General features: G+C 40.1%; 1 protein-coding gene across 3 annotated transcripts in view; it reads left to right on the top strand.

Annotated features, from left to right (window-relative positions):
- The window catches only part of nkd1 (NKD inhibitor of WNT signaling pathway 1), a 37,910-nt gene extending 13,891 nt beyond the window's left edge, over positions 1-24,019 (top strand). For 2 of the 3 annotated variants that reach the window (XM_024296254.2, XM_024296252.2), the window contains 7 exons: positions 6,006-6,063; positions 12,173-12,270; positions 12,343-12,438; positions 14,232-14,379; positions 15,218-15,299; positions 17,360-17,487; positions 19,579-24,019. In XM_024296254.2, coding sequence (XP_024152022.1) covers positions 6,006-6,063; positions 12,173-12,270; positions 12,343-12,438; positions 14,232-14,379; positions 15,218-15,299; positions 17,360-17,487; positions 19,579-20,114 — 1,146 coding nt within the window. In that variant the 3' untranslated portion in view covers positions 20,115-24,019. The remainder of the gene's footprint in view (positions 1-6,005; positions 6,064-12,172; positions 12,271-12,342; positions 12,439-14,231; positions 14,380-15,217; positions 15,300-17,359; positions 17,488-19,578) is intronic. The other variant, XM_024296253.2, reaches the window with a different exon arrangement.
- The last annotated feature ends 958 nt before the right edge of the window (positions 24,020-24,977 follow it).

The raw sequence follows: 24,977 nt of genomic DNA, 5'->3' as shown, positions 1-24,977 counted from the left end.
TGTGACGGGTGACAGTATGCTATCTCCACAATAAAAGTAAGTTATCTGAAGAAAAAAGATGTGATGGAATTGCATCTCTGTCACCTTTTTATCACACATCTAAATAATTTGAATTGACATTCAATACATTGTTGGTAATATTTTGCACAAGTACAGATTCACTCCATCTCCACATGAAAGGGTTTCTAGGTGTGTTAATGTGTTTGTGTGGAGAATCCCGCGTTGTGAACTGGAGTTAACACGGCGAGCCCTCTGGCATGTGAAGACTCCTCAAACCCTTTCAGTGTTGTATGCTGCTGACCATGCACACTTTAATCATAGAGCTACTTCCTCCAAACCTGCCTGGTGATGGATCCCAAGTCCACAGCTATAATTTCCTTCCTGGGGTGCAGGAAGAACGGCGGGTGTGCCGTGACTGAAGGGTGTCAGGCAAGGGGCCGGCGAGTCTGCTTGGAAGGTGTCTGCCTTTGAAGCTGAGACGTCAAATTACATGTTAGCTCTCATTACTTAACAGAGATCAAGGATATTAAATGGTCCATTAATTATGTGGTCGATTCTTACTCATTTGAGATATTACACTTCACTCAAATGGGAGTAATATAAAGGCAGACAAAGTGTTTAAGGTTCATAGAAGACGGATCTTCGTGTAATTACTCTTTAAGTATCTAAATAAACCCCTCTTGTCATACATCTGTCACACTCCAAACAGGTGATAATGCTGTTGAGCTGTAAAGCATTTGCTCCTAAAGAAGAGTCAACTAAAGATGAGCAAAAACAAAAAGAAGAATGCTTTGGTTTAGAGCTCAGCTCCTTAAGGTTTGTGGGTGTTCTAAAAAATACATTTTTAATTAAATGAATGAAAAAAGCACTGTAAAACAGAGGATTAGCAGCTTTTTTGGGGGGGGTTTGTTGAGCTCTTTCGTAGTTTGAAGTGTTGCTTAATTTTACTAAATGTCTAAATGCATGAATTAGTGATAAGCCTGGTGGTAGTTCCTTTGTAATAAAAAAAAACAAAAAACAGATGTATCTTTTTGCCGGTGACATCCAGATATTCACTTGTGGTATGAAGACGTTGCCTGAAAATTGTCTCCATCTCCCTTTCCGCCATAAATGGGACCGTGTCACATCGTCTTTGCTATGCTATACGATTATCTGAGATCTTTATTTCATGTGTGAAAAGCGATCCCCTTTGAAGCCTCAGTTGGAGGCAGATGCAGTGCTCCCACCACCTCACATCAACACTCTATCTTGGCTCCATCTTGGAGCGTCATGTTTTACTGCTACGTGGCACTTTAAAGAGGCTGTTTAGTGACGCTGGAAGGTGAGGAGCACTTGTGCGTACTAGAGAACTGAAAGACAGGCCTGGAGCCAGGCCTGATGTGCTCCTGGATGATAAATAGTGGTCCATTTAGCACACATTGCAGGCAAGGCACCAGTTGGAATGCTCAGTTCTTTTGAAATGTCTCTGGTGTATCTCACTTTTCAGACAGAAACGGGGTTGAGCATTCTTCTGTCAAGAATTTCTGCAAGCAATACTTTACCTATGAGCCAATTTGATGTTCTTACACTCAGAAGTGGGAGTTTTTGAGTTGTTTTAATGTTTTGTTTTCATTGAGGCATTAAAAATTTTGTTTTTTCTTGGTATTAATGAGAAACTGCAGTAATTTGTTGATAGAAGACCTTATCATTTTAGTTTTTTTTCCACACGGACAGCCATAGGTATGCTGAACCTATGAAGAAGACAAAATAAGTCAAAGTATCTCATCTTTCTTCTTCTAGTTCTCCGTTTCTGGTGCTACCCTGGTCATCCTGTCCTTTGACCAACCTAGAGTACGGAGACATACGTGGAGACACATTCTATTCTTACTGCCTTGTCTCGATCACTTTGCCTGTCTAATCCAGTCGACTCAATAGGAACTCAGACATCACTTCTTGTAGGTGAATATTGCAGACCTGAAGGTGTTTTCATCCAACGGGTGGAGTGCAGAGTGCGCCCGGCCACAGTCTTAATGAGATTTTTCCTTGGTTGTTTTATGGACTGCCCGTGGTGCTGCCAATGCTCTTTAGGTCTGCCTCCACTGTGCCCTGGCTTACGATCAGGGGGAGCTGTCGTCGGCTGCATAAATTGTCAGTCTGTGTGGTGGGTCATGGAGGCAGACGGCATAGAGACTAAAAGGCCTTGTGGGACTTTCCCACAATCACACACAAGTACACATTACTTGCACTTTAATGTACCCTTTTGCTTCAGTCGCAAGCTTTAAGAAAAAAAAAAAAAACTTGGCCCACAGGGTCAATATCTGCAGTGACAGAGTGAGGCTGGAGGCAACTCTTAACTCTCCAAGTCAGTTCTGTAGCAGCATGCGCTCTCAGTGTTTCTCACATTCGGCTTCCCACCACCGAGGGTATTGAGATGAAAGCCTCCCAGCATGCAAAGTAAAACGACAAATGCTCTTTTCAGCCTTTTCAACCAAAGACAAAAAGGACTGGGTTCAGTTCAAAGCTAATTATGTCATTTTCTGCTGTCTCCAAAACACTGAACACCACATCTGCTAAGTCATTTCAGCAGGTCCCAAGTGAAGATAAGTGCTTCCTCCTCGATCCTGCACAATGCACATCCGACCTTCAGACATTTGGCTGTAGCTGTTAAAAACAGATTTATGTTCAGGGACAAACAGCAACATTTTAACAGTCTTAATCTACATCCCATTTGTCCAGCCGGAGGTCAATGTTTTTGCCAGTTTATTTTAAGAAATAAAAAGTTAAAATTGTGATGTTTGTATTTACACAGAACTTTAAATAATCTAAATAGGATATTTTTTACAAGTTGACATCTAAAACCAAAAAAAACTAGTGTTTGCAAAAAAATGTCTACAGCTTTTTAGGAAATTGAAATCTTTAAGTTCTTTCCAGTCTGTTGTAGTTATTGACTTCTAGCAGTTTAATTTTATACGTTTATAGCATATTTAAGTACATGATGAAATTCTTACAAACCCAGATACTTCAGTGAAAAAAATACAGTTTTTGTGAAGTTTTATTTTTCTGTCTTCCACACTGTGGTGTGAGACTGGGATTCATTTTAATTACTTGCACATGTGTGTTAAAGAATAACCAAGGAAAATCCCAGGGTAATCTCAATTTACTGATAAGACATCTTTCATCAATGAATACAGAGGACAAAGAATATGCAGTATTTCTCTCGTGTAGAAAATCAAAAATTAAATGCAAGTTCATCTTTCATTTTGAAGAAGAGGATTTAGTTTAGACTGAAATGTTGTTGTTGTTTAGAGGTTTCGTTTGAATTACAAAACTGCCACACTTTAAGGTGTCACATATTTTAAAGTGAGCATAAACAAAAGCAATTTTTTGTGTGAACTTCTGGGGATCTCAATTAAAAGTATGTTTGTTTTAGAATTATTATTCCAAAAAATGTCTTACAAAGACAGCCCAGTTCTTTCAACACATTGGAAATGTTATATCAACATTGGAAATGTATTGAAATAGTCTCAAACAGTCAGACAGCTGGTTCCATGTGCTGCAGGTTTATTAGTTCAGAAAAGAACTAAGCACAGATATAAGTCCGTCTATCCATCCATCCATCTTCCTCCGCTTCATCCGGGACCGGGTCGCGGGGGCAGCAGTCTAAGCAAAGATGCCCAGACTTCCCTCTCCCCGGCCACTTCCTCCAGCTCTTCTGGGGGGACCCCGAGGCGTTCCAAGGCATATAAGTCCACTAAGCTAAATCCGATTCAGAGGGGCAGAGGTCAATCACAAGCATGGGCGCATCATATAGGAGACTAGAGTTCTCACGGTGCAGGCGAGGGTCAGGGCAGGCAGCAGCCAATCTGAGATAAAGCAGGGTCAGGTACTCCATAGATCAAGTCCAGATAGAAACGCTCAGTAATGCAGGCAGGGTGGCACAAACAATACTTTGCACTGAGTGAGGCTCTGTGCAGTGCTTAAGTATCATGTGGGTGATTGTCAATGAGTGTCAGCTGAGCCCATCTGGGGAGTGTGTGCTGGGGTTGCTGGGAGATGTAGTCTGTCCAGTACTCTAAAGACAGCTCACGCCGGTGACCAGAAGGGGAGACAGGCTCCGACTCGTGACAGAAATAACCGTCAGTCAGCTCGAAGCATAAAGTCACTAATAGAAAGTTCAATCTGCTCCTTACTTGCTGTTAACATAAAAAAAATAATAATAATAATTACAGAAAGTTACTTTAGTGAACACAGATGTTGACTTTGTGGCAAACACCATCACATAGACGCTGATTGATACACTTGTTGGCTTATAATTGAAGTGTCTTAATGTAGTGTAGTAATTATCATCTGCATTGATACATCCGCTCCTGTTATCATTGTTTGTGCTTGCTGGTCAATCGTGACTCACTGTTTGGTTGAGTCCCTTTGCCAACTTTTTGTCCAGTTATAGTTTGCCAATAAACGTTGGCAAATCATTTCAAAGGATCAGTAGATTATTGTTTCAAGATGAATGCAAACACATCTGCTGTTCTGCAACGTTATCAATATGGCTGCTGTTAAACAGCCTTTGACCTTTGGGTTGAGGTTGTTGATTGACACACAACACTGCAGAAGAAAAGAAAAGTTAGTGTAGACACAATGTCAAATAACTTCATATGAAGTACAGGTATACATTTTTTTACAGATATTAAAAAAAATGTAGTTGGTTATAGGAATCTACGAAGTGAGATATTTTCTCTGCTCTCTCAAGGTAAGGGCATTTTTATTAGGCTGAATGAATGATCTCAGACCACTTTAGCTAAATTATGATAATTAGCCAACTTTCTGTGATCACACACAATGTAAATTGAAAACCCTTTTTAAACATTTAAAGACCCATTTTAAAAACTCTATAAAAGGTTGTTCACACTTTGTTCCAATGTGATGCTTTTGATCCACAATACATTATTAAAGGGCTGTTAAATACATCACATCTGTTATGTGGGATTTGGAATCATCTCAAATTATTATAATTATTTTTGTCAGCTATAGTTAAAATAAAGGAAATCCATGTTGATGGAAGAAGTCTATTCATGGCCTCTTTGGAACTTTCATGCCTTGTCTCTAATGAGCGGTATGCTTTGGTCGGGTCTGGTTCAGAATGATCTACGCCAGAGGTGTCCAACTCAAGGCCTCGAGGGCCAGCCACCTGTTGGCTTTCCAGAAACCCCACCTTATCTGCTGTTGATTACCTGGATCAGGCGTTTTAGTCAATAAGGAGCTTCAATGGCAGATTGGTTGGAAAACATGTAGGACACGGCCCTCGAGGGCTGACTTTGGAAACCCCTGGTATAGGCAATTCAGGTGAGCGTTTACACCCAAGGTTGGACCATCATGACACATGCGGATTGAAGAACAACAACAATTGAGGTCCTCCAGCAGCTAATTTTTTTCCCGCTTGGCTTTTGGTATTTAGTATGTACAAAGCATTTAATATTGTTTGAGAGAAGATAGCGGGCGGTAAAGAGGAATACAGCCACTTTCTTGGTCCTTTCTGTTGTTTTAATGACCTTTTGCTAATCAACGGGTTTTAATAGTAGCTCCAGTCTAACCAGTCTGTCAGTTATCTATGGAACTACAACCAATGGGGGCCAAAAAATGGTACGGTTTGGTCTGGCTTGATGGGTCCGCCTTTCATTCATTTTCACTAATTTCACCTTTTGCAGCTACAAAATATTATCTTTAAAGGCTGATAAGGAATGGAAAAAAATATAAAAACAATTTGATTGTTTATTTGGTTTGATCTAAATCATAAATATATTATTTCCTCGAAGGATCATTCCTTAATTAGGGTAAACTAATTTTTTTACAGCTTTTCTTTCTCGCCAGGGCTGGGTATTCAAGAAATAACTTTATGTGCAGACCTGTCACTCTGTGCTGGAGAGCTAAGCTTTGGATATGCACCATTATATATGTTTGCTTTCATGTGACATGTAAAAAATGGCAAACTCATGCTTCACTTTTACAGTCTTGTATTCTCTTTGCAGGACTCAATGGTGGATGCATGTGCCGAGGGGATCAGTGATGAACACTATCGTTTAGAAGGTAAGCCCTTTGATGTTCCTTGTCGTCCGTCTCTTTTGACAAATTTAGCTTCCATCTCAGGTGAAATTATGTCTGGGTTTGATTCGTGTGAGAACCTGAACAAAGCACTTGCTGGAATTTCCCTTTAGATACTTGTGTGGCTCTTTGATTCCGAGCTTTATCCGTTCCCCTCTGCTCCACACCCATTCTCTAAGCCCCAGCAATGTGCTGATGAGGTTCCCTTTTTTACCTTACCTCCCTCCTCTCCGCCTCTTCCATCTCTCATCTGCCCCTACCCCAGTGGTGCTCTGCAAAGTGCTTCCATCCCTGCATGTTTTTTTTCCCTGATGTGATGTGATCCTGGATTAAGAGCTCTGGGAGGAGAAAGTTTCTCCCTCACCATAAAAGAGTGTTGGACGTGAGGTGAAGGCAGAAATGTAGAATTAAAACAAAACTATCTCAGAATTTTTGAAAACTGGCTACAAAGTTCTCTTTATTTTACTAACAGTTGGCTTGTTGTTACAGTGGGATAAAACATAATACAAACTCATGTATGATGATTGAGATAACTAGAATTTGATTCAAATCAATTCTGATGCCTTTTTATAGTTATTAACACTCATATTAAATAGTGCAAAGGTTAAAAAATGTTGGGTTTAAATCTGCTCTTCATCTGAATCTGGAATCAGTTGTTCACATGTGCGTTTAGAAAGATGTAACGCCCCTCCTCATAGACCAAAGAGAAACATCTGTGGACTCATCACCCCTGCGTGAACTCAACTGCATGGAGCCGAAGAAGCTCACAAAATAAAAGAAGCTAGGAAGTGAAGACAAAAAGGAGACGCGCAGCATGAATAGACAACCAACAAACATGGAACACTTGTTACTTCTGGATATAACCCTTTAACACTGGAGATTTCGCTAGGAACACCTAAAATATGCATGTTCTGACAGACCGAAAATCTTGACCATTTCCGTGATCAACATGAATCAACTGGTTATGGTGAAAAGAAAAGCAGCTTTTTATATCAGCAACGCATTACTTATGTATAGTGTCACATATCAGCAACAAAAAAGCTGATTTCCTCCACTTCAGAATCCATTGGAATTACGTTAATCCCATTCCAATGAAAATCGTGTTTTGGTGTTATTACCATGTTCTTGTAGTGTTTTTCTCATGATGTAGGATCTATGTAAACAGTATTCCCCCCTTTTTCGCAGGGGTTTGGGAGATGCATCTTAGCACCCCCTTCAGACGCAAAAGTTTCATACATGTCATACATGCGTTTTGAGGTGTCTGAGTTTTTGCAACAAGCTGTAAGAGTCACCTGACAGAGAAAAAAAAATCAGAAAATACCTGAAACCACAAATAATGAAATGCAAATAAGCAGGGAACACAGTATATTTAAAATAATCTAAGATTAAAACTGCTTTTCTGAGTATTTCTTTATTCAAATCGCGATGGATCAGGAGCAGATGAAATCCCATGGTTTAATTGTGACGCAGCAACTGGCATGGGGGAGCCAAAGTCTCCCTTCTCTGCTCCAATTCTAAATCCTCCACCTGCAGACAAATAGATCCATTAACGTCTTCATTTTTAGTCATCTGAGCTGGCGTCTGGCTCAAAATTGTACGACTCGATAGCTCTGATATTGCTCTCTATTAATTTTTTTTGCAACGCTAATGTTAGCTTTGGCTTGTGAAGAGCTTTAAGCTAACGGGAGAGAGTGTAAACTGGGTTGGGTTACTTTGGCACCAACAGTCCCGCCCAAAACCAGAGACAAATCTCTGATGAAGTCCTCCCGCGCTACAGAAAATATTAATATTGGCGATAAAATACATATCGGAATATGCGTATCACGAAACGATACATATCATGGTATGTTCTACAACTGTACCAGGACAATTTTTTTTCTTCCAGTCTTCTTTAAAGAGTACAGCTTAGAAAAACTCTGCCTATCTATTAACACACATTTCATGTTAATAAAATGGTGAAAATCATTTTATTTTGTTACAAGTATTGCTAAATGAAATATCGCAATTTATTGCTGAATAGATTTTTCCCCACACTCCTTGAAAATATGTCTTGGAAAAAATGATTGATTTTGGCAAAAAAAACTGCATAAATATAATTAAAAGACCACTAGAAACAATTTTGTAATAGAAAAAAAATATAGTTGGAGGAGGACTTTATTTTTATAAGGGCTTGAGAGTTTCTGTAGTCGAAAGAATGTCAACACAAGTAAAGCTCCAGTATCAAAGGGTTAAGGAACCATGTTCTAGGAACAGTTAAGAGGAATAAAAAATGTGTTTACTGCAAAAATGTAATAAATTCCTTACATCATATGTAGAAGGAGTATTCTACACGGGCTGTAAATGATGTCCTTTGACCTTTTGATCACAAAACAAGAGACTTTTGCGATACAAACATTTCAGGTCATAAATAACTGTCTTTAAAAAGTTATATTGGACCTCTTTTGCAGATATTTCTCCTCTATCTGTGTAAGGTGCCTGCATTTGTTTCCACATGAAGTGCATGCTCGCTTGTGTTGGGTTCCTTGGATGAAGCTTGGCGTGGAAGGTGCCAGCCTGAGCTACGCTCTTCTTGCCCCTTGGATCTGATACGCAGCCAATCCCTTGGCAGCAGCTTCACTCAAAAGGAGCAGATCCGTGTCTTTGATGGGGAGGGGGCCAGAGTGGGGAGGAGAGTGATAGCAGATTACTGTTACTCCTCCCGGAATTTCATTAGCTTGGAGATAAGTATCTCACCACCATATTGAGCCTGCTACCAAACAGATTTGCCCTCACACACAATGTTCCCTTTGAGCACCTCAGATCATCAAACAGCAGGACCCCAAATGCTGCTCCTCTTCAAAAAGTTGGTAAAAGCTCCCTGGGATAATGCCTTTCATTTCTGGCATTTTCCCCTGCCCAGGGATGAGACAGGTCTGCTTTGATCTGCTTTGGATCGGGAGGAAAGAAATTGGGCTGTTGTGTCTGCTCTGCTGGCGAGCAAACAAACAGTGTTTCAGATTTGACTTGGCTTAATTAATTAGTGATTCTGTTTTACAGCTGGTCTGATCCTTTTCCAAAAGGTTTGAGAATAGAACTTCAAAGTGCGGCAGGAGGCGAGAAGGGGGGGGTGTGGTCTTTGCAGCTTAATGGGTGTGAGCAGCCCAGCCTGCGCTTGATGAACGCGGAATGACCGGGGGTGATGCTTTGCAGCCGTTAAAGGCTAAAAATATGCTTCTTAAGAAAAAAAATAAGTACATTTAAAAACGAGATATAACAAGAACGCCTAGTTTACTGTAAATCAGACGAGTAAAGGAGGGGGGCGTGTCCAGCTTTCAAGCCTCCGTTTGACGTAGCGCATATTTGTAGTGTCAAGTCTCGAAACAAATACTAGATTTCAAAGCAGAGAAGGACGTCCAGCATTTCGTCTGGGCTGAGATCCAGGAGTGAAATTAAAAGACTCAACTTTAAAATGATAGTCATGCTGTTCGTGTTCACTGGAGTGGGACGCTATTTAAAGTTGAGTTAGTCAAAAATACCCCACCTGTGTCCCTGCACTTGTCAAACCACGTTCTTGGAGTATAATAAAAAATGAATACATACAGCTAGATTATCTCTTTTGAAAAGGAAATGAATAAATGCCTTTTAAAAATCAGCTTGCCAACCAATTAGAAGTCCTTAATAAAAGAGGAAAACAATATAACATGCTTTTCTTAAGCCTTTCAGAGTAACAACATCCATATATATGACCAGGAAATATGAAATATTTTTGTTTTCCTGCAACTCGATCTCTGAGGCTCCGCCTTTCGCTCCTTATGGGTGGAGCCCTTCACAGTTGTGAAGTGTTTGCGGAGTCAGCGGGTTCTGTCATGGAGAAAAGCTGCTTTCCACTGCAGCACTCTACGTTAGTAATGCGTTGTATATTAAGACCAACCCAGGAAAAAAAAGGCAATTTTTCTCCATGTCACAGTCCGCCGATTCACGGGGGATTGTGTAAACGGTTGAATATTTACGCTATGTCACAAAGTTTTTTATTTAGGTGTTGCCGTAACATTATTGGTGTTTACGAGTTAACTACGGTGGCCCTGAAGTTCAAATCACAACCACAATTAAAAAATAAAACAAATAATAAAAAAACAACATTTTTGGAAATCAAAACAAAATTCCACAAACCAAAACAATTAAATAAATAATCAAATACATAACAATAAAAATGAAACATTTCAGAAAACAGAAGTAATTTGCAGAAATTAAAATGAAATGTTAAAAAACAAAGCAAAAAGAAACTGAAAAAGGTTAGTTTTATGGGACATTGCTGATTAGATGATGGCATTTGTTCATCATTTTGACAGATAGTTATTTGACACGAAGCACCTTAAACATTAAAGTTACTGCAGGTTAAAACATAGTTGCTGCTTTCAAAGAACATTTTAATTCAGAACATACCTATGGAGGCATTGTAAATATATCATAAAACTTGTGTTTTAGTTCAAACTTGATCTCAGTGAAGCACATTAAAGTCCCATTCTAACCATCTTTTGATCTATTTCCAAAGTGTTCCCAGTGATGTTTTGATTATGATTTTGGTGTTTTTAGCCAAAATCTAAAGATCCTTGTTCCTTTCTAGGACATAGTTCCTGCAGAGCACCAGGAGTTCATTAGAAATTCACCTCTGAATTTTGGGTGGGACTGTTGGCACGGAAATAATCATCAGCTGATACCCAATAAAATCTTAATTTACATTTTTTCCCGTTAGCTTACAGCCCCTCACAACCCCCAACTTAGCATTAGCGGTGCAACAAATATGGTGAGTGTTATTAAAGCCATCCAGCTGTACAGTTTTGATTGAGATTTCAGCTCAGACGAGGAAAACAAAGACGTTCATGGATCTATTTGTTTGCAAGTGGATGCATCCACTTGCAAACAAATAGATCTGAATTGCTCCAATTTGAATAAAGAAATACTCATAAATTCTGTTTTAATCTTAAATTCATTAATATACAATTTACACATACACACAAATCCAAAGTTACACACAAATCAGGGTGAGCCTGTTTTCTCTCTATAGTTTTAGAAATCAGCTCATGGATTTTACAACCTGGTCAAAGGTTGTGAAGGCCAATTTTAAGCTCAAGAAAAGTTGAAGTCAGACAGCTTACACCAGGAACATACAGGTTATGATTATCTGGTAAAGTGTTAGCAGCAGATGCGTAGTGCCGGTTGTGTGATGGTGCTGAACGCCTGGAGGATGAAGCGGGCTGAGAATCCCTGATGCTCTGAGCTTTGGACTCTGGGGTCTCCTATAGACCTTTTGATGTTCACATGTTTCACCCTTTCCATCCTGATGTCGACTGTCATGTTCTACACATAGAATGTGGTTTAGTTACATTAGGCTTAAAACTATTACTGGGGACTCTGGATTTATGAGCACTTGAGCTAAAAAGAAAAAGTTGTTCACAGCATAGATCAGTTCAACTTTTTGTTGCTAAAACAGCAATACTTTGAATAATTCTCTGTGCCAAGTTCCACCCACTATGTTAAATTTGTTTTTATTTATGTGTTTTTTCTGTTGTTTTTAAGCATCATCAGCACTGCTGGATTTGCAGTCTTATGGATGTATAACAGCCTTTTTCACTGGACCCCACAGTGTTTTGAATCTGTTTGCCGTGATTGCTGATATGAAGAAAAGAAATGAAAAACATTTTTTTTTTTTAACTGTTGGAACCAAACTGTGCTTTGATTTATGCAGCCTTAGAGCTTGATCATAGAAACTGTAACTAACTACAAGTTCAGCGCATCGGAGCTCAGCCAAGTCTCCGGAATGATCTTTGATTTGCTGAATAATGAGACTTTGTAGTTATTGGATATGCACAGCCCATCCAAGTATGAGTTTTTTTTAGAAAAAAACAGCTTTTTCCTCAGCGCTAGGATTTTCATATATCAATACAATGTATGAAGACATTAACGGGTGACATCTTAATTGTCGCTGCCGAGCTCGGAAGCACAAGCTTACAAGAAACACAAGAAGGCGACGACATTTCCTCAGGTTACGACTGCCTGCACCCAACATTTCCATCCGCGGGCCCCCTCTTTTATCTTTGTGTGTGTGTTGTCGCAGTGGCGTTACCCCCGGAGAAGACCGACAGCTGCTGCGTGGAAGAGAAGATGCAGGAGCGGGACGGCCAATCTACCGCAGGGAAGCAGCTCCAGTTTGAAGTGAGTGTCCCCTCCTCCCTACCACACACACTCACTCACACGCTTTTGCAAACGAACCTTGCTCTGTTTCAGGAGCTGGAGTGTGCCGTCTCTGTGGAGGAAGACAACAGGCAGGAATGGACTTTCACCCTCTACGATTTTGACAACAATGGCAAAGTTACAAGAGAGGTAATGAGAGAATATCTTTTATCAACCAGACCAAATAAACTCGACAAACCAACAACAAATTCATGTAAACAGTGGAGAATTTGAAGTGAAAAATATTCGATTCCCGACACTTATCTCACCACCCATATAAAGTAAAAACTCAAACTTCGTCTCACTTCCTCGGAAGCGTATGAAGTAGAGCCTGTGTGCTTCCTCTCCTGCAAGGCACCTTGTGGCTTGCATTTGCCTGGTGCAGATCTGAGGGAACATCCAGAAAGGCCTGTGTTTTTTGAGAACAGCTTGAAACGGCGCAAAGAGACTGAGGCTTTCCTCTTTGTGGTTGGGTGTGCAGTTTTTTGGCATTGCCTGTGGCTCCGTGGCTCATGAGACGGCAGGCGGCGGCGGCTCGAAGGGGAATGGAAACGCTTTCTTCTGCAACTCTTTTGTTAATCCCTTCACACAAATAAAAAAAAAGGAAAAAGAGAGAGAACAGGAAAACAGGAACAACACAAGATGCTTTTATTTTATTTCTGTTTCATAATTTATTTATTATTTTTTCACTGCTCTATACTGTCTGAAGCCATTATAGGAAGCCAGTCCCTGACAAATTTATAATTGTCATTTTTGTAAGTCACAGTGTCATAGACTGTGCAGAAATTATACTGCCAGTGTTTTTTGTCTGTGTGAAAAAGGCTTTAAATCTCTGTGGTTTTGTCAATAAATTTCTTATTTTCTGGCACTTTTAGCTTTTAAAGTAAAAAACTAAAGATGTGTCAGCTTGTTTCTTCCCAGGCTCTGCCTTGCCAGCTAAAAACTCAATATCATAAAATCACAAACCACAATTCTTACTTTTTAGGAACACTTTATGTTAGCATTGCATATCGATGTAAAGGCGGTATGAAAAAAAAAACGCTTTTATCTTCTGCAGTATCAGCTGGAATTACGTTCAAGAGTTACTGGAGTCAAAAAACATTGGAGCTGAAGCTCCAGTGTTGAAGCAAATTCAGTTTTTTCAAAATTTATATCAGTTAAAGAAACTTCAGTCTAATTTTGTTTTCAACTACAGAAAACCACTCAATTTCTGAGTATTTCTTTATTCAAATCATTGTGAGCAGACACAAAGTAAGTTTGAAAAGTAGTGTATTTGTTATGTAGAGAATACGCCGGGCCGGCCAGAAAATCCTCAGTTCACTCTACATTCTGCCAACGCTCATTAGAGGGAATGGTGCAAGGTGAAAACTATTTTCTAGTCTTCCAAACTGTTTTTTTTTTTTCTGAAAACAAGGAGTCTGTGAAGATGTTTGGGTGCCGGTGTGTCTTTGTGATGGACAGCTGGCACACCGTGGTAGAAAGCATCAATACAACAAACTATATGCGGGTTTTCAAGTAACATATAGTACCCAAAACTATTTCTTCTGTACAGTAAAGAAGTTTAGCTGCTAAAATAGCCTGTCTGCTGTTCAAATCTCCCCCAAAAGAGAAAATTCACAAAATAAAATAAAAATGCAAAGAAGAGATTTAGAACTAGAGGACAAACTGAAAACGGATTGATCCCCCAAATAAAAGATGGATTTAGGTAAAAATTGGACTCTAATTTGGTCTGACAAATTAGTTATACACATTTTTAACTTCTCTAAACCAAGAGAAGACCTTAACTGTATCTCGTATTTTTACCTATAGCTCAGTTATTTTACTTACAAGACACAAAGTCCTGAATCTCAAACTTTCCAAAAAAGTAACTTTGATTTTTAAATGTTAAACTTTTATTATAAGAGTGGAATCGGGTTTCTAACCGGCGCTCCTCTGGCCTGCAGGACATCACCAGCCTGCTCCACACCATCTACGAGGTGGTGGATGCCTCCGTCAACCATTCTCCCAGCAGCAGCAAGACGCTGCGAGTCAAGCTGTCCGTGGCTCCCGACTGCAGCCAGCGGTGGAGGAGCTGTACGCAGGGTGCGACAGGTGAAGCCCCCCGTTCACACCGTGGGCGACAGCAGCGCAGAAAAGAGGGCATTTTGTGTGTGTCCCCCCCGCCTGCTCTGCCGGCTGCCAGCTCACACGCTGGCGTTTGTTGTCATGCAGAAAAGGCGTCCGCTTCAGGCCGTCAAAGCTTTGTTCCTCTCAGTCTCAGCATCGCTCCATCTCTCCTACTCAATAGGGTTCATTTTTAATGATTTGGGTGGGTGGGGAAGGGGGGTGACTGAGCCAAGAGAACCCCCCCCCAATCCATGGCATCTTCAAATACTCTAAAAGAAACCTTAAGAGATGCGCTGAGTCTTTTTGATAATCAGAGCCATTTTTTTCCTTCCCTCAGCGTTCCCTTCTTTCCTTTATTCTCTCCCTCCCTTTCTCCATTCTGCCTGGAAAATATAGCAGCATTTCATGTTAACTTTTCCCACTGACGACTTGGTAAACAAGTAGTCAGAGAGATATCTCCCAAAAAGTTGATATTCCTGTGTGTTTGTGTCCCATTGTTTTGCCTATAAATATCTGTCAAGAGATTCAAACACTTTGAAATATATTGCCTTCATGCTAATTTCAAACCGCATCTGATCTCGTGTCCTTAATAGACTATTTTTGAAGTCTGCAAGGTTTTTTATTTTATTCCACGCCTTATAAGAGGCTGGGAGATAAAAATAGAATAAATGAAGTGCTGTTGTTTTTCCTTGTCTACAGATCTTCAAAGTGAAGCCCTAAAACAAAGGTTGCTTTCTTCTGGGCCTTGTGTGACTGTTGTCATGTGTGTGTGTGGCTGCTTTGTGCTGCACCCTTTGATAATAGCTTCCTGGGTTTCATGCAGATCTGCCCCACCCCAGAGAGAAAAATGACAAGTACATTGAAGACCCAAGAAGTGCGGATAAGAAGTCTCGAGCGCTCCTAAGGTAAATGTGAAACGCCGGTGGACTTCAGTCTGACGGGTTGGTGGCATTTTCGTGAAGAAAGAGACGTGTAGATTTTTATCCCATCACTAAAGTGCTTGCTAAGGGACAAATTCATACTTCTATGGAGCCACACTTTGTAATAAACTGTACACAGTCACAGCTAAGCGTATGTAACTTTTTAAATCCCTCGTTAAAACTTAGTTCAGACAGTCTCATTGTTGTGTTTGTTTTTTTGTATAATTTTGCATGTTTTTTTACTGTGTTCTGCTCCCTGATTGGCTGAAGACTATCATCAATGGTTCTCCCTTACGGTCATGTCTCAGAACAAAATACCAAAATGCGTACAATGTATGCACTATAAGGCGCACCGGATTAACAAACTGTCAATTTTAAACTTATGTCATATATTAGATGTACTGAACTATAAGGCACATTAACTAGACCAAAGAGTCAGACTTGTGTTCATAGTAATTCTAGAACTTGTCACACTCTACACATTAGAGATGTCACAATACCCGCAACTCCCGACCTTGTTTGACACACTTAAAAAAAAAAAAAAAACAGATTGATGCTAAGAAACAAACATAGTTGGACTCCATTACATGTTAGCTTATTTACAGTAACACCAAACCTTATTTGCAACTTCTGCAAAAAAAAAAAAAAAAAAAAAAAAAAACATACCGGTATTAACATTTTCACAAAGTGCTGTTTTCCTCTCAAAATTTGACTAGCTTAGACATTAGTAAGAACAACCAGAATTAATCCATTTAAAAGACACTTTGGCTTCAGAGTAAACTATCTGTGTATATGATAATATATGACCTTTGACACACTAAAGAACACATTTTTTTTAAAAAATAAAATATGAGTTATTTTCGTAAGACGACTTGATATCTGAGGCTCCGCCTTTCGCTTCTTGTGGTTGTTGTCTATTCCATGATGTCATCCTGAGCCGACCTCGGCAGCGTTTCACCCACCAAAATGGATGTGCACATTCTGCAAATAAAATGAAAGCTTTTAGCCGATCACCGTTAGCTCGGTGGAGAAAGCGTGTGTGTTTGCCTGGAAGGGGCTGTGTGGACTCGTCTATGTCATGATCTGAGGATCCGCTTGTTTTTGTGGGTTGGGAGGGGCTGGTGCTCAGAGAGCGGGGTTATAAAAGAATAGAAACAAATATATGAATGGATCAAAATAGCATTTTGGGGATTTTTCCGTGAGGAATTACCATCATAGGACACTTAAATGCTTAAAAAAATATATTTTGCATGATATAGGCACTTTAAATAATTTGGAAAAAAAATAATGCACCTTATAGAGGGAAAAATATGGTTTAGATTGCAAGCGGAGGTTTGGTTTCATTCTCTGAATACTTGATTTATTTTTCTACAAAAGTTTGAACTGAGAGAGTTTATAAAATGTTCATGTCGGAGAAAAATGTATGAAGTGTGTATTGTGTAGGGTTTATAGCCTTTAAACATCTATAATTATTCAAAGTATTAAAAATTAAGTTCATTACTTTGTGAATTTCACTAGAACGCAACTCACAATAAACGAGGGATCTCTGAAGTCACTTTTAACCCTTTAACATCAGGGATGTGGGCAGTGACACCAACATAACACACGCCCTTTGACCTATCGTAACTCTTGTTAACATTGGGGGGTCAAGGTCTCGACACCCCTGATGGAAACCTCTGGTTTACATCATCAATATGAATCATCCAATTCTGATGTGAAGAAAAGGGACTTTTCATATAGACTTTACACCAATATGCAACAAATACTTTAAAATAGTAAAGTGTTGCATGAGGGTGCAACATCGTGATGGAATCAGCTGATTTACGTTGAAACACTTCACTAAAATGTTGAAAACGCAAGACTGCTTTTCTCAGCTTCCAAATTGTGGTGTGTAGACGATTGAAAAGTTATGGTAGTCAATAGAATTCTAACAGTGGAGCTAAAGCTTTGGTCCAAGCTGGTTAAACAATGACCTGCCTCACAAGCAGCTCTTTCACGCTCTCTTCAAACTCCTGCCAAACCAGTGGTCCCGCTCGTATCCGCAGGCGCCACCACAGTGACCACCACGCCCAGCCCGGCTGCCAGCGCCACTGTGTGGATGAGAACCTGGAGCGCAGGAACCATTACTTGGACCTGGCAGGCATTGAAAACTACACGTCTCGTTTCGGAGCCGGTGAGTGGACGCAGACCAGGTGGGGGTGGGAGCAGGCGGAAAGGCCGGCTGTGGCCCTTTGAAGCTGCATCCAGGGCCCCTCATTACTGTAGCACCTGTTTAGAGCCATTAGGTAAAAAATACCGGCTTGCTGCACGCGCTGCCAATGCAAACATCTGGGTTCACACCGGCACAATGCATCAAGTGTTGGAGGCTGAAGCTGTTCTGAAGTGAAGGATTGAGCTCAATAAGCTGCAGCCTTGATCTGCCGGTCAGTGATGACATGTGATTGTTCTAATGCTGCCTCTGGACGAGAAGTGCTAACAGATATCGACTCTGTGATATGTCGTGTCTGAACTATTTGAGTGGAGACGAGTTCTGAGACAAATCTGGAAGAATAAGGTTGTGCAGCCTTTGAGGAGACCTTTGTGAGAGCGGTTCTCCTCGTACTTGGCGTGTCATACCCCATTTGTCTTCTGTGTTTCCTGCGCCAAGTTGAAGCCTGTGCCTTCAGCCATGCTCGTCTGTTTTCAGTCTGTCAAGTTCCTGGTCTAATGTGCTTGAAAATGAAAAAGCAGATTTGGAGAAGGTCCAAAAATAATGATTTAACAGAATTATGAAATTTTGCAGGGTACCGTTTATTGTCGTTTTGGTTTATAAATAGTAAAGATGATGAAAGGAAAATAATCAGAACCAGATTTGGGACAGGAATTAGTTAGATTGCTGCACAATGGTTGTCCAGAACACAAAACTAGTGACTTGCTGTCACAAACCAGTCATTTCAGTCCATGTTTCCTAAATTTTAAAAACTGTATTTCATTTAAGAATTGGTTTACATTAAAGACACATTTGGAGCAGCAATTTTATGACTTTTTTCTGATGATGGAGGACATGTATAAAGAAAATTAAGCTCAAAATCTCCTGAGCAATTCTTTCAAATCAATGTGAGGTAGAGAAAAAAAGGTGTTTGGAAAAGAGCATATTTGTTATGAAGAATCCACAAGCTCTGTACTCCGCTCTGTTTAGACAAAATGGATTCATGTATGTAGGGCTGGGCGACAAAATTATAGCAAAATATATCGCAATAAAACTTTTTCTCGATAGCGAAATGAGACTTTTATTTTGAAGGGTCCAAAATTGAAACTTGACACTTTTTCTCCTCTTTGGCGAGTAAAAGTTAGAGAGTTAGACGCCACACGGCAAATAATAAATGTTTGCATCTAATTATTTATGTTTATAGGCCCTTATTTTGGTAAACCTTTGGACTTATCCACTTCCTTCATCTGCGTACAAGGTAAATAATTGCTCAGGAGAAACCATGTTAATAACATTTAGAAATTACTTCTATGGAATTTAATTTTCTTAGAAGAAATTTAGAAAAAAGTTCAAAAAGCAAAACTCGTAAGATATTTCTGTGTAAAATTCTGTTATAATTTTATGTTTGTTTTGAAAACATTAGAATTTAGTTTAATTGATTAGTAATGCTTTGTTTTTAAATGAACAAACACAAACAGAACAAAACAGTTTAGTGGTCTATTTATTTGTTTTCTCTTTTGAAGCTTAAAAGCTTTTGCATTATTTTCAGTTTCGTTTATATGTATTTTTTTTCCTAGTTATTTAGAAAAACACATTTTCAGTGCATCTGTTATGTTGAAAGTATGACAGGAAATAAATATTTAAATATAAACGACCTGCTGATGATTATACATTTCTTTTTTTTTAGGCACAGAGTGTTCAAATTTGACAAATATAGATATTTGGTTTATATCGTGATTTATATAGTTATCGCACAATATGAATAAACCTATTCCATATCGCCCGGCCCTACTTGTATATCTCCGTTTTCCTCACCTGGCTGGAAAGCGCCAAAGTTCTCGCTATTTTTGTTGCAGCAGAAATGTCAGGTTGGAGGTGTTAGGAGCTGTAAGAGAGTGAAAAGAGCGCTTTCATTAAAATTTCTAATGAACTACTGCTGCTCCATAGAAACGATGTCCTAGAAAGGTTTCAAGATTTTGGCAGAATTATAGTTAAAAGACCTCTGGGAATGCTTTTAAAACGGATCAAAAGAAGTTTGCTGTGTATCTTTAAATGTGTTTGTCTTTGTTTTCACAGCCCCTGCTGCTGTCGAACCAGCTAAACCCGAGAATCAGACCCGGCCGTCCAACCAGGCGCGTTCCCGCTCTCATGAACCCGAAAATGGCCACTCCCATTCCCACCACCGCCGCCTGCAGGCCGTCATGGAAACCGCCGCTCCAGAATGCCTTCAGCCCGTCCGGCCGCGGGGCCAGGACTCCGGCAGACACGCCATCCGATCTCCCAAGACCCACAGCCGCACCCCCCCGGCGCAGACCGGCGGCCGGGTGATGAGGAGCCGAGGTGTCCCGCCACCCGCCACCCTGCCGAGCCAGACCCCCCCGCACGAGTCCACAGCTCCCTACCGCAAACACAAACAGAGGTCCAAGGACAGTCAGGGCCACCGGGCCTTAGGCTCTGTAGCCTCTCCAGGACCAGTGGTGGAGAAGGAGCAGGTGAGGGACCTCCCCAGCATACTGCTCTACGAGGGGGGGCTGGCACAAATGGTGCAGCGGCATGAGCATCACCACCACCACGAGCACCATCACCACTACCACCACTTTTACCAGTCCTGAGGTCGGACTCTGCCGCGGACAGACCCAAGCAAACCTCCTCCTTTGATACGGCGCCGCTGGACTTGCAGGGGGCGGACAGCAGATGGGGAAGGGCGGAGATGACCCCCCCAGGGCTAAATTTAACACCATGAACCAGTGTTAAAGGCTGCAGCAGGACGGGGATTCAGAGCGGTGAAGATCCCCACCAGAACTGCAGAAAAAAAAACAAAAAAGATGGACAAGAAGAAGGATCGGGATGTGAAGGAACCTGAGCTGATAGCTGTGTGAATGTGACTGTAAAAATGTGAATTGTGACTGTTGCAGAAGTCTCGGCGAGTGCAGGTGTGTGCGTGCGTGTCATAGCACTGGTGTCTGTCGAAAACCACTTGAAGTGTGCTCGTGGCTGTGTGAGCGTTTGAGTTTCTGAAGATCGGTAGATTGAAGCACGCGTCACCCCGTCGGTAACATTAGGAAGGAAAACAGAGGAATTTTGTGAGATACCCCAAATCTGCTGCTACCTCTAATGTCATTCAAATTGTGAGTTTAATTACGCATTTCTGAGTTTCAGGTTCATTTTTCAAGAAATATTTCAAATTTGTTTTTTTTAAAGAAGAGTCTGGCGAACTAAAAATGTGGAAAAGCTCCTTTATAAACTAACGTGCTGTACATAAATGTATAAATATATATGCATATATATTACTATCAATTTTATAAGCTTTATTAATAATGTAACATCTTTGTATCGGCTATTGAAAGCGTTTTTGTTTCCTTTACCACAGATTTTCTGTATGACCACTAGGAGCCTAGCTAGATTATTTACACCTCCGTTAGTGACCCCGCCCCCTTTTCTCTCATCTTTGCTGGAGTACCCACTCTTAACAGAGCTGTTCAGTGTGTCAGTTCACATCAAAAGGACATACTTATTCAATCTAAACGTAATTTTCCCCGTTTTCATGATCATATAACCGTTCTCCAGACTCCCCAAAACTGTTTTTTGCTGCAGTTTCCGTAAAAGTTTATTTACGGTTGTGTTTTTTTGTCTTATTCTGCACTATAATTTAAGCCCATGTCAACTCAGTCAAACCCAGTTTTTGCATCCAGTCTTTGACACCATGCCATACATGACACGGGATAAGTAACAGCGGTTATCGCAGCTAAAATGTTTTTCTTTTAAACAAGTCTCTGTTTTCTGATTCATTTTGATGAAATATTTGTGTATTTTTAAGCTTTTCACTCAAAGCTCATTTTATCTGAGCAACACTTTTCACATAACTGCCTGAGGTCCTGGGTTCAAGTCCCGGACGAGCCCCCAATTTATATTATGCCCTTTTTTGTGTCTAGGGCAGGGGTGTCAAACTTGATAATATAGAAACAGGAGAAAATACGTATGAAAGAAAATGGCAGTTCACCCTTATAGCTTCACTTTAATAAAGCTTCGCCACTTCAGGTTAGAAAAAAAAATTATAAATACCAATTGGAATTTTTATTTCAAAAAATAGCTGAAAGCTGTTTTTGCTTCGAAAACAAACTCCGAGATAAAGCTTAAAGGGAAGTTGATTCATTGATTTAATAAATCCAGGTTGATTTTCAAATTAAAAACAAATTTGATAAATCAAATTAAGACATGTTCTTTTTTCTTTTTCTAAAGCCCTAATAATTAACTAACTTGCACGCATTTTTCACAAGTAACCCTCTTTTTTTGTCTTTAGGTAGATTTCTACAAAATTCACTTGAATAGTTTCAGTTTTGGCATGCCGTAATCGAAAACCAGTGAAGTGGATGCTGTGCAGTATCGCAATATTTCATTATTATTATACAGTCGGATTTTTGTTATGTCATAATCTGAAATCAAAAGCCAATACTAGAAGATTTTTAACTTTTATGGCCAGACAGAAGCTGAAAGATCAGATATTTAATACAAGAATATTGTACATTCAATGAAGTTTATTTATAATAGCTTACACTGCCAGTTTAAACAAAGAATTGGTACAAAATTTTGCAAATCTAAATAAAAAGAAAATGGTAAAATCAGCTTAAAGATCTTATTTAAAATCAATCCCAGTGGATTTTTAATTATGATTGTGCCCATTTTAGCCAAAATCTAAAAGCCTGTGTCGTTTTCCAAGACAGTTTCTGCAGAGCGTTAGAAACAAATGTTATACATAACGAATAAGTTATTTTTCAAATAGAATTTTTTCATCTGCTCCTGATTCACAAGAATTTTAATAAAGAAATACTTAGTTTTCTAACACATGTCCTCTAATATCTGAAAAATGCCCCCAGAACATGTTAAAAACACAAAAAAATTCATAAGCCTCTCCAATGTTAAGAATTTGAAAAGCTAGCACCATTTCTAAGGACATGTTCAGCCAGATCCACAGAAAATGCCCCCATCATCCTGTGGAATGTCAGACGGGTGTTCTCCCCGTGTCACAGTAGCCTTGTTGCCCGGCCGATGGTCCCACAGCTGCTCCTCTGTTGCCATGGCATCGTTCCTGTCCGCCAGCTGTCAGCGGCTCTTTCGCTGTGCCGCCATGTGGGCTGAGCTCCCAGCCAACAAGGCTCTTGTTTGTGGTGCGGCGGCGCGAGGGCTCTTTCAGCTGTCTCATTCCTCTGGTGCCGGATAACACCGGCCCCGACCCGCGGTCTCCACCGCACCCATAATTCAGGGATGTGGCAGGCTGGAGCGCGTGCTGCTGGTGCGAGAGCATCCGTGACCTTTTAACCAAAGGTTAAAGCATCCAGAGGAAAGGAGGTGTGTAAACCAGACCTCCACTGTTTGATTGTGTGTCGTGCATTCGTAGGAATGCTGTGCACGCCGCTCTCGCCCCCGGCGCTCTGTTGTTGTCAGGTTGTTCTGCCGAAGAGGCTCCAGTCAGGCGGATTACCTTTTGGGGAGCTGATGAAGAGAAGCAGCTCCTCTCCCAAGCGGGGGTCACAGCTGCGCTCCTCACCGCCGCTTCCTCTCTTCTCGTGGCTTTACTGGGACTTCTGCTTGCAGAACCCCCCCGCCCCGATTAAAGTGGAACTTCTTTGTCAAGGCTTTCATCTCACCCGGAGTGAGAAGTGGTCGTCTCGTTGTGTTAAAAGACTCTAAGCGGCAAACTTTTCGTCTCCCCGGGTGGTCCGACTTTGACACGGTGGCTGAGGGGCTTCTGAAGGAATTGGGCTGAGTCAGACCGCCGCGGCCAGGTGGCAAATTCTGAACTCATTTTTCCCAAACTTGTATTAAACATTTTTTATTTAATACTAGTTTAAATTCATAGGGAAAACTTTGTATTGGATGGTGGACACCTGAACAGCACTTGTTAAGAGTTGTGGGGAAAACAGAAAAACTTTTTTTTCTGTTTTTTATTTTCAGCAGCAACTCAGATATTTCTCAGAGTCGACGAGAATCTTTTATTTTTAGGTACACGTGTGCTGGTTTATTTCCATTAGGAATGCCTCTGATGATTTCTTATAGAAGCAGCATTTTTTGCTCGGTTGTAAAGAAGTATGCAACAACTTCTCTGTGTTATATCGAATGCACCACTAATTTACTTTGTACGGTTTAAGTATCAACTTAATATTTTTCACTGTTTGTATGTTGTCTTCATCAGCACAGTGTGTGTGTTATCACACACACACACACACTTGGTGTTTGTTTAACTCTAGCTGCCCTTCCCACTCTTTTTTATAAGGTTTGCTTTAGTTTTTATTCAACTGTATTTGATTAATTGTTTTATTTATTGGATAGCAGATCTGTGCCAGGGGGGGGGGCTTTTATTAAAATATGAATCTGTTCTTAATGATCTGCCTTTTTTTGTGTTTGATTTTGTGATCACAGCACAAGCAGGAAGGATATTTGATGTAAAACCAAAAGTTCTGATGTGGTGATCCCTAAAGGGAGAAACATGTTATTAAGCATGTAACCAAAAAAAAAAAAAGGATTTTTGCTCACAATAACCAGCAGCTTCACAGATCAGGCTAACCCTCAACACAAAAACACACTTTTATCTGCAGTTTAGCAGCTTATCTCTGGATGTGGAGACCACAGTTTGCCTCTTGGCTATCTGATACAGCCTCCTCGGTTTAACCAGCATTTTTATGCATGTTTAGGATATTTTTTATATATAAAACAGCATACCAGATTAATATTTCCAGTAACTCACAGTCTTAAGCGTTTAAAGGCAGCCAGTGTTTGTGTCAGGCTTGATAAACACTTCAAAGCTTTTTCTGTTAACTTTATTATTATTATTTTGTAGATAAAAATCTGAAATTTAGGAAATCAGCCAGCATAAAACCAACAGATTCCAGTTTTGTTTAACCCTCATGCTATCCTAGGCATGTTTACAGTAAAAGTCGGGTCATGGATCCTTTTTTTCCCAAGGATTTTTTTATAGGATATTTTAAATCTTGTCCACCTTTTTCACATCAATTAAAGGGTGGGGTCATCTGGACCCCATAAGATAGTGCGAGGATTATGCTTTTTTTTAAGAAATAAAACATAATCTATTAAATCTTTATACCAAATAAAAGAGAAGTGTGTAAATGTGCCCCAGTATGAAAACAGTCATTGACTGAAGTTAATTGTTGCTAAAATGTTTAAATTCCGCCCATCGACATGACTTAAACCGTTAATTAAAGAATCACTCAAAATATCTACAGTTCATTCCAGCTCATCTTCCATAGAAGTGAATCAAAATTAAAGAAATATTGCTTAAGTCATCCTATTAGTCAAATTCATAAAAGTGACGTTTTATTTTTTGATATTTAATCTCCACTTTACAAAGAACCTCAACACAATCACATGGAAGTATGTGCTGCTTGTGGCAGATACCAAAAATGTATTTTAAAGGCACAATCACAACCAGAACATCTTTTTAGCAACATGACAAAATCAGA

Source organism: Oryzias melastigma, linkage group LG3 (assembly GCF_002922805.2).
Source record: "Oryzias melastigma strain HK-1 linkage group LG3, ASM292280v2, whole genome shotgun sequence".
NCBI lineage: Eukaryota > Metazoa > Chordata > Actinopteri > Beloniformes > Adrianichthyidae > Oryzias > Oryzias melastigma.
The sequence above is the reverse complement of the archived record's forward strand: the minus strand, read 5'-3'. Positions and strand labels throughout refer to the sequence as shown.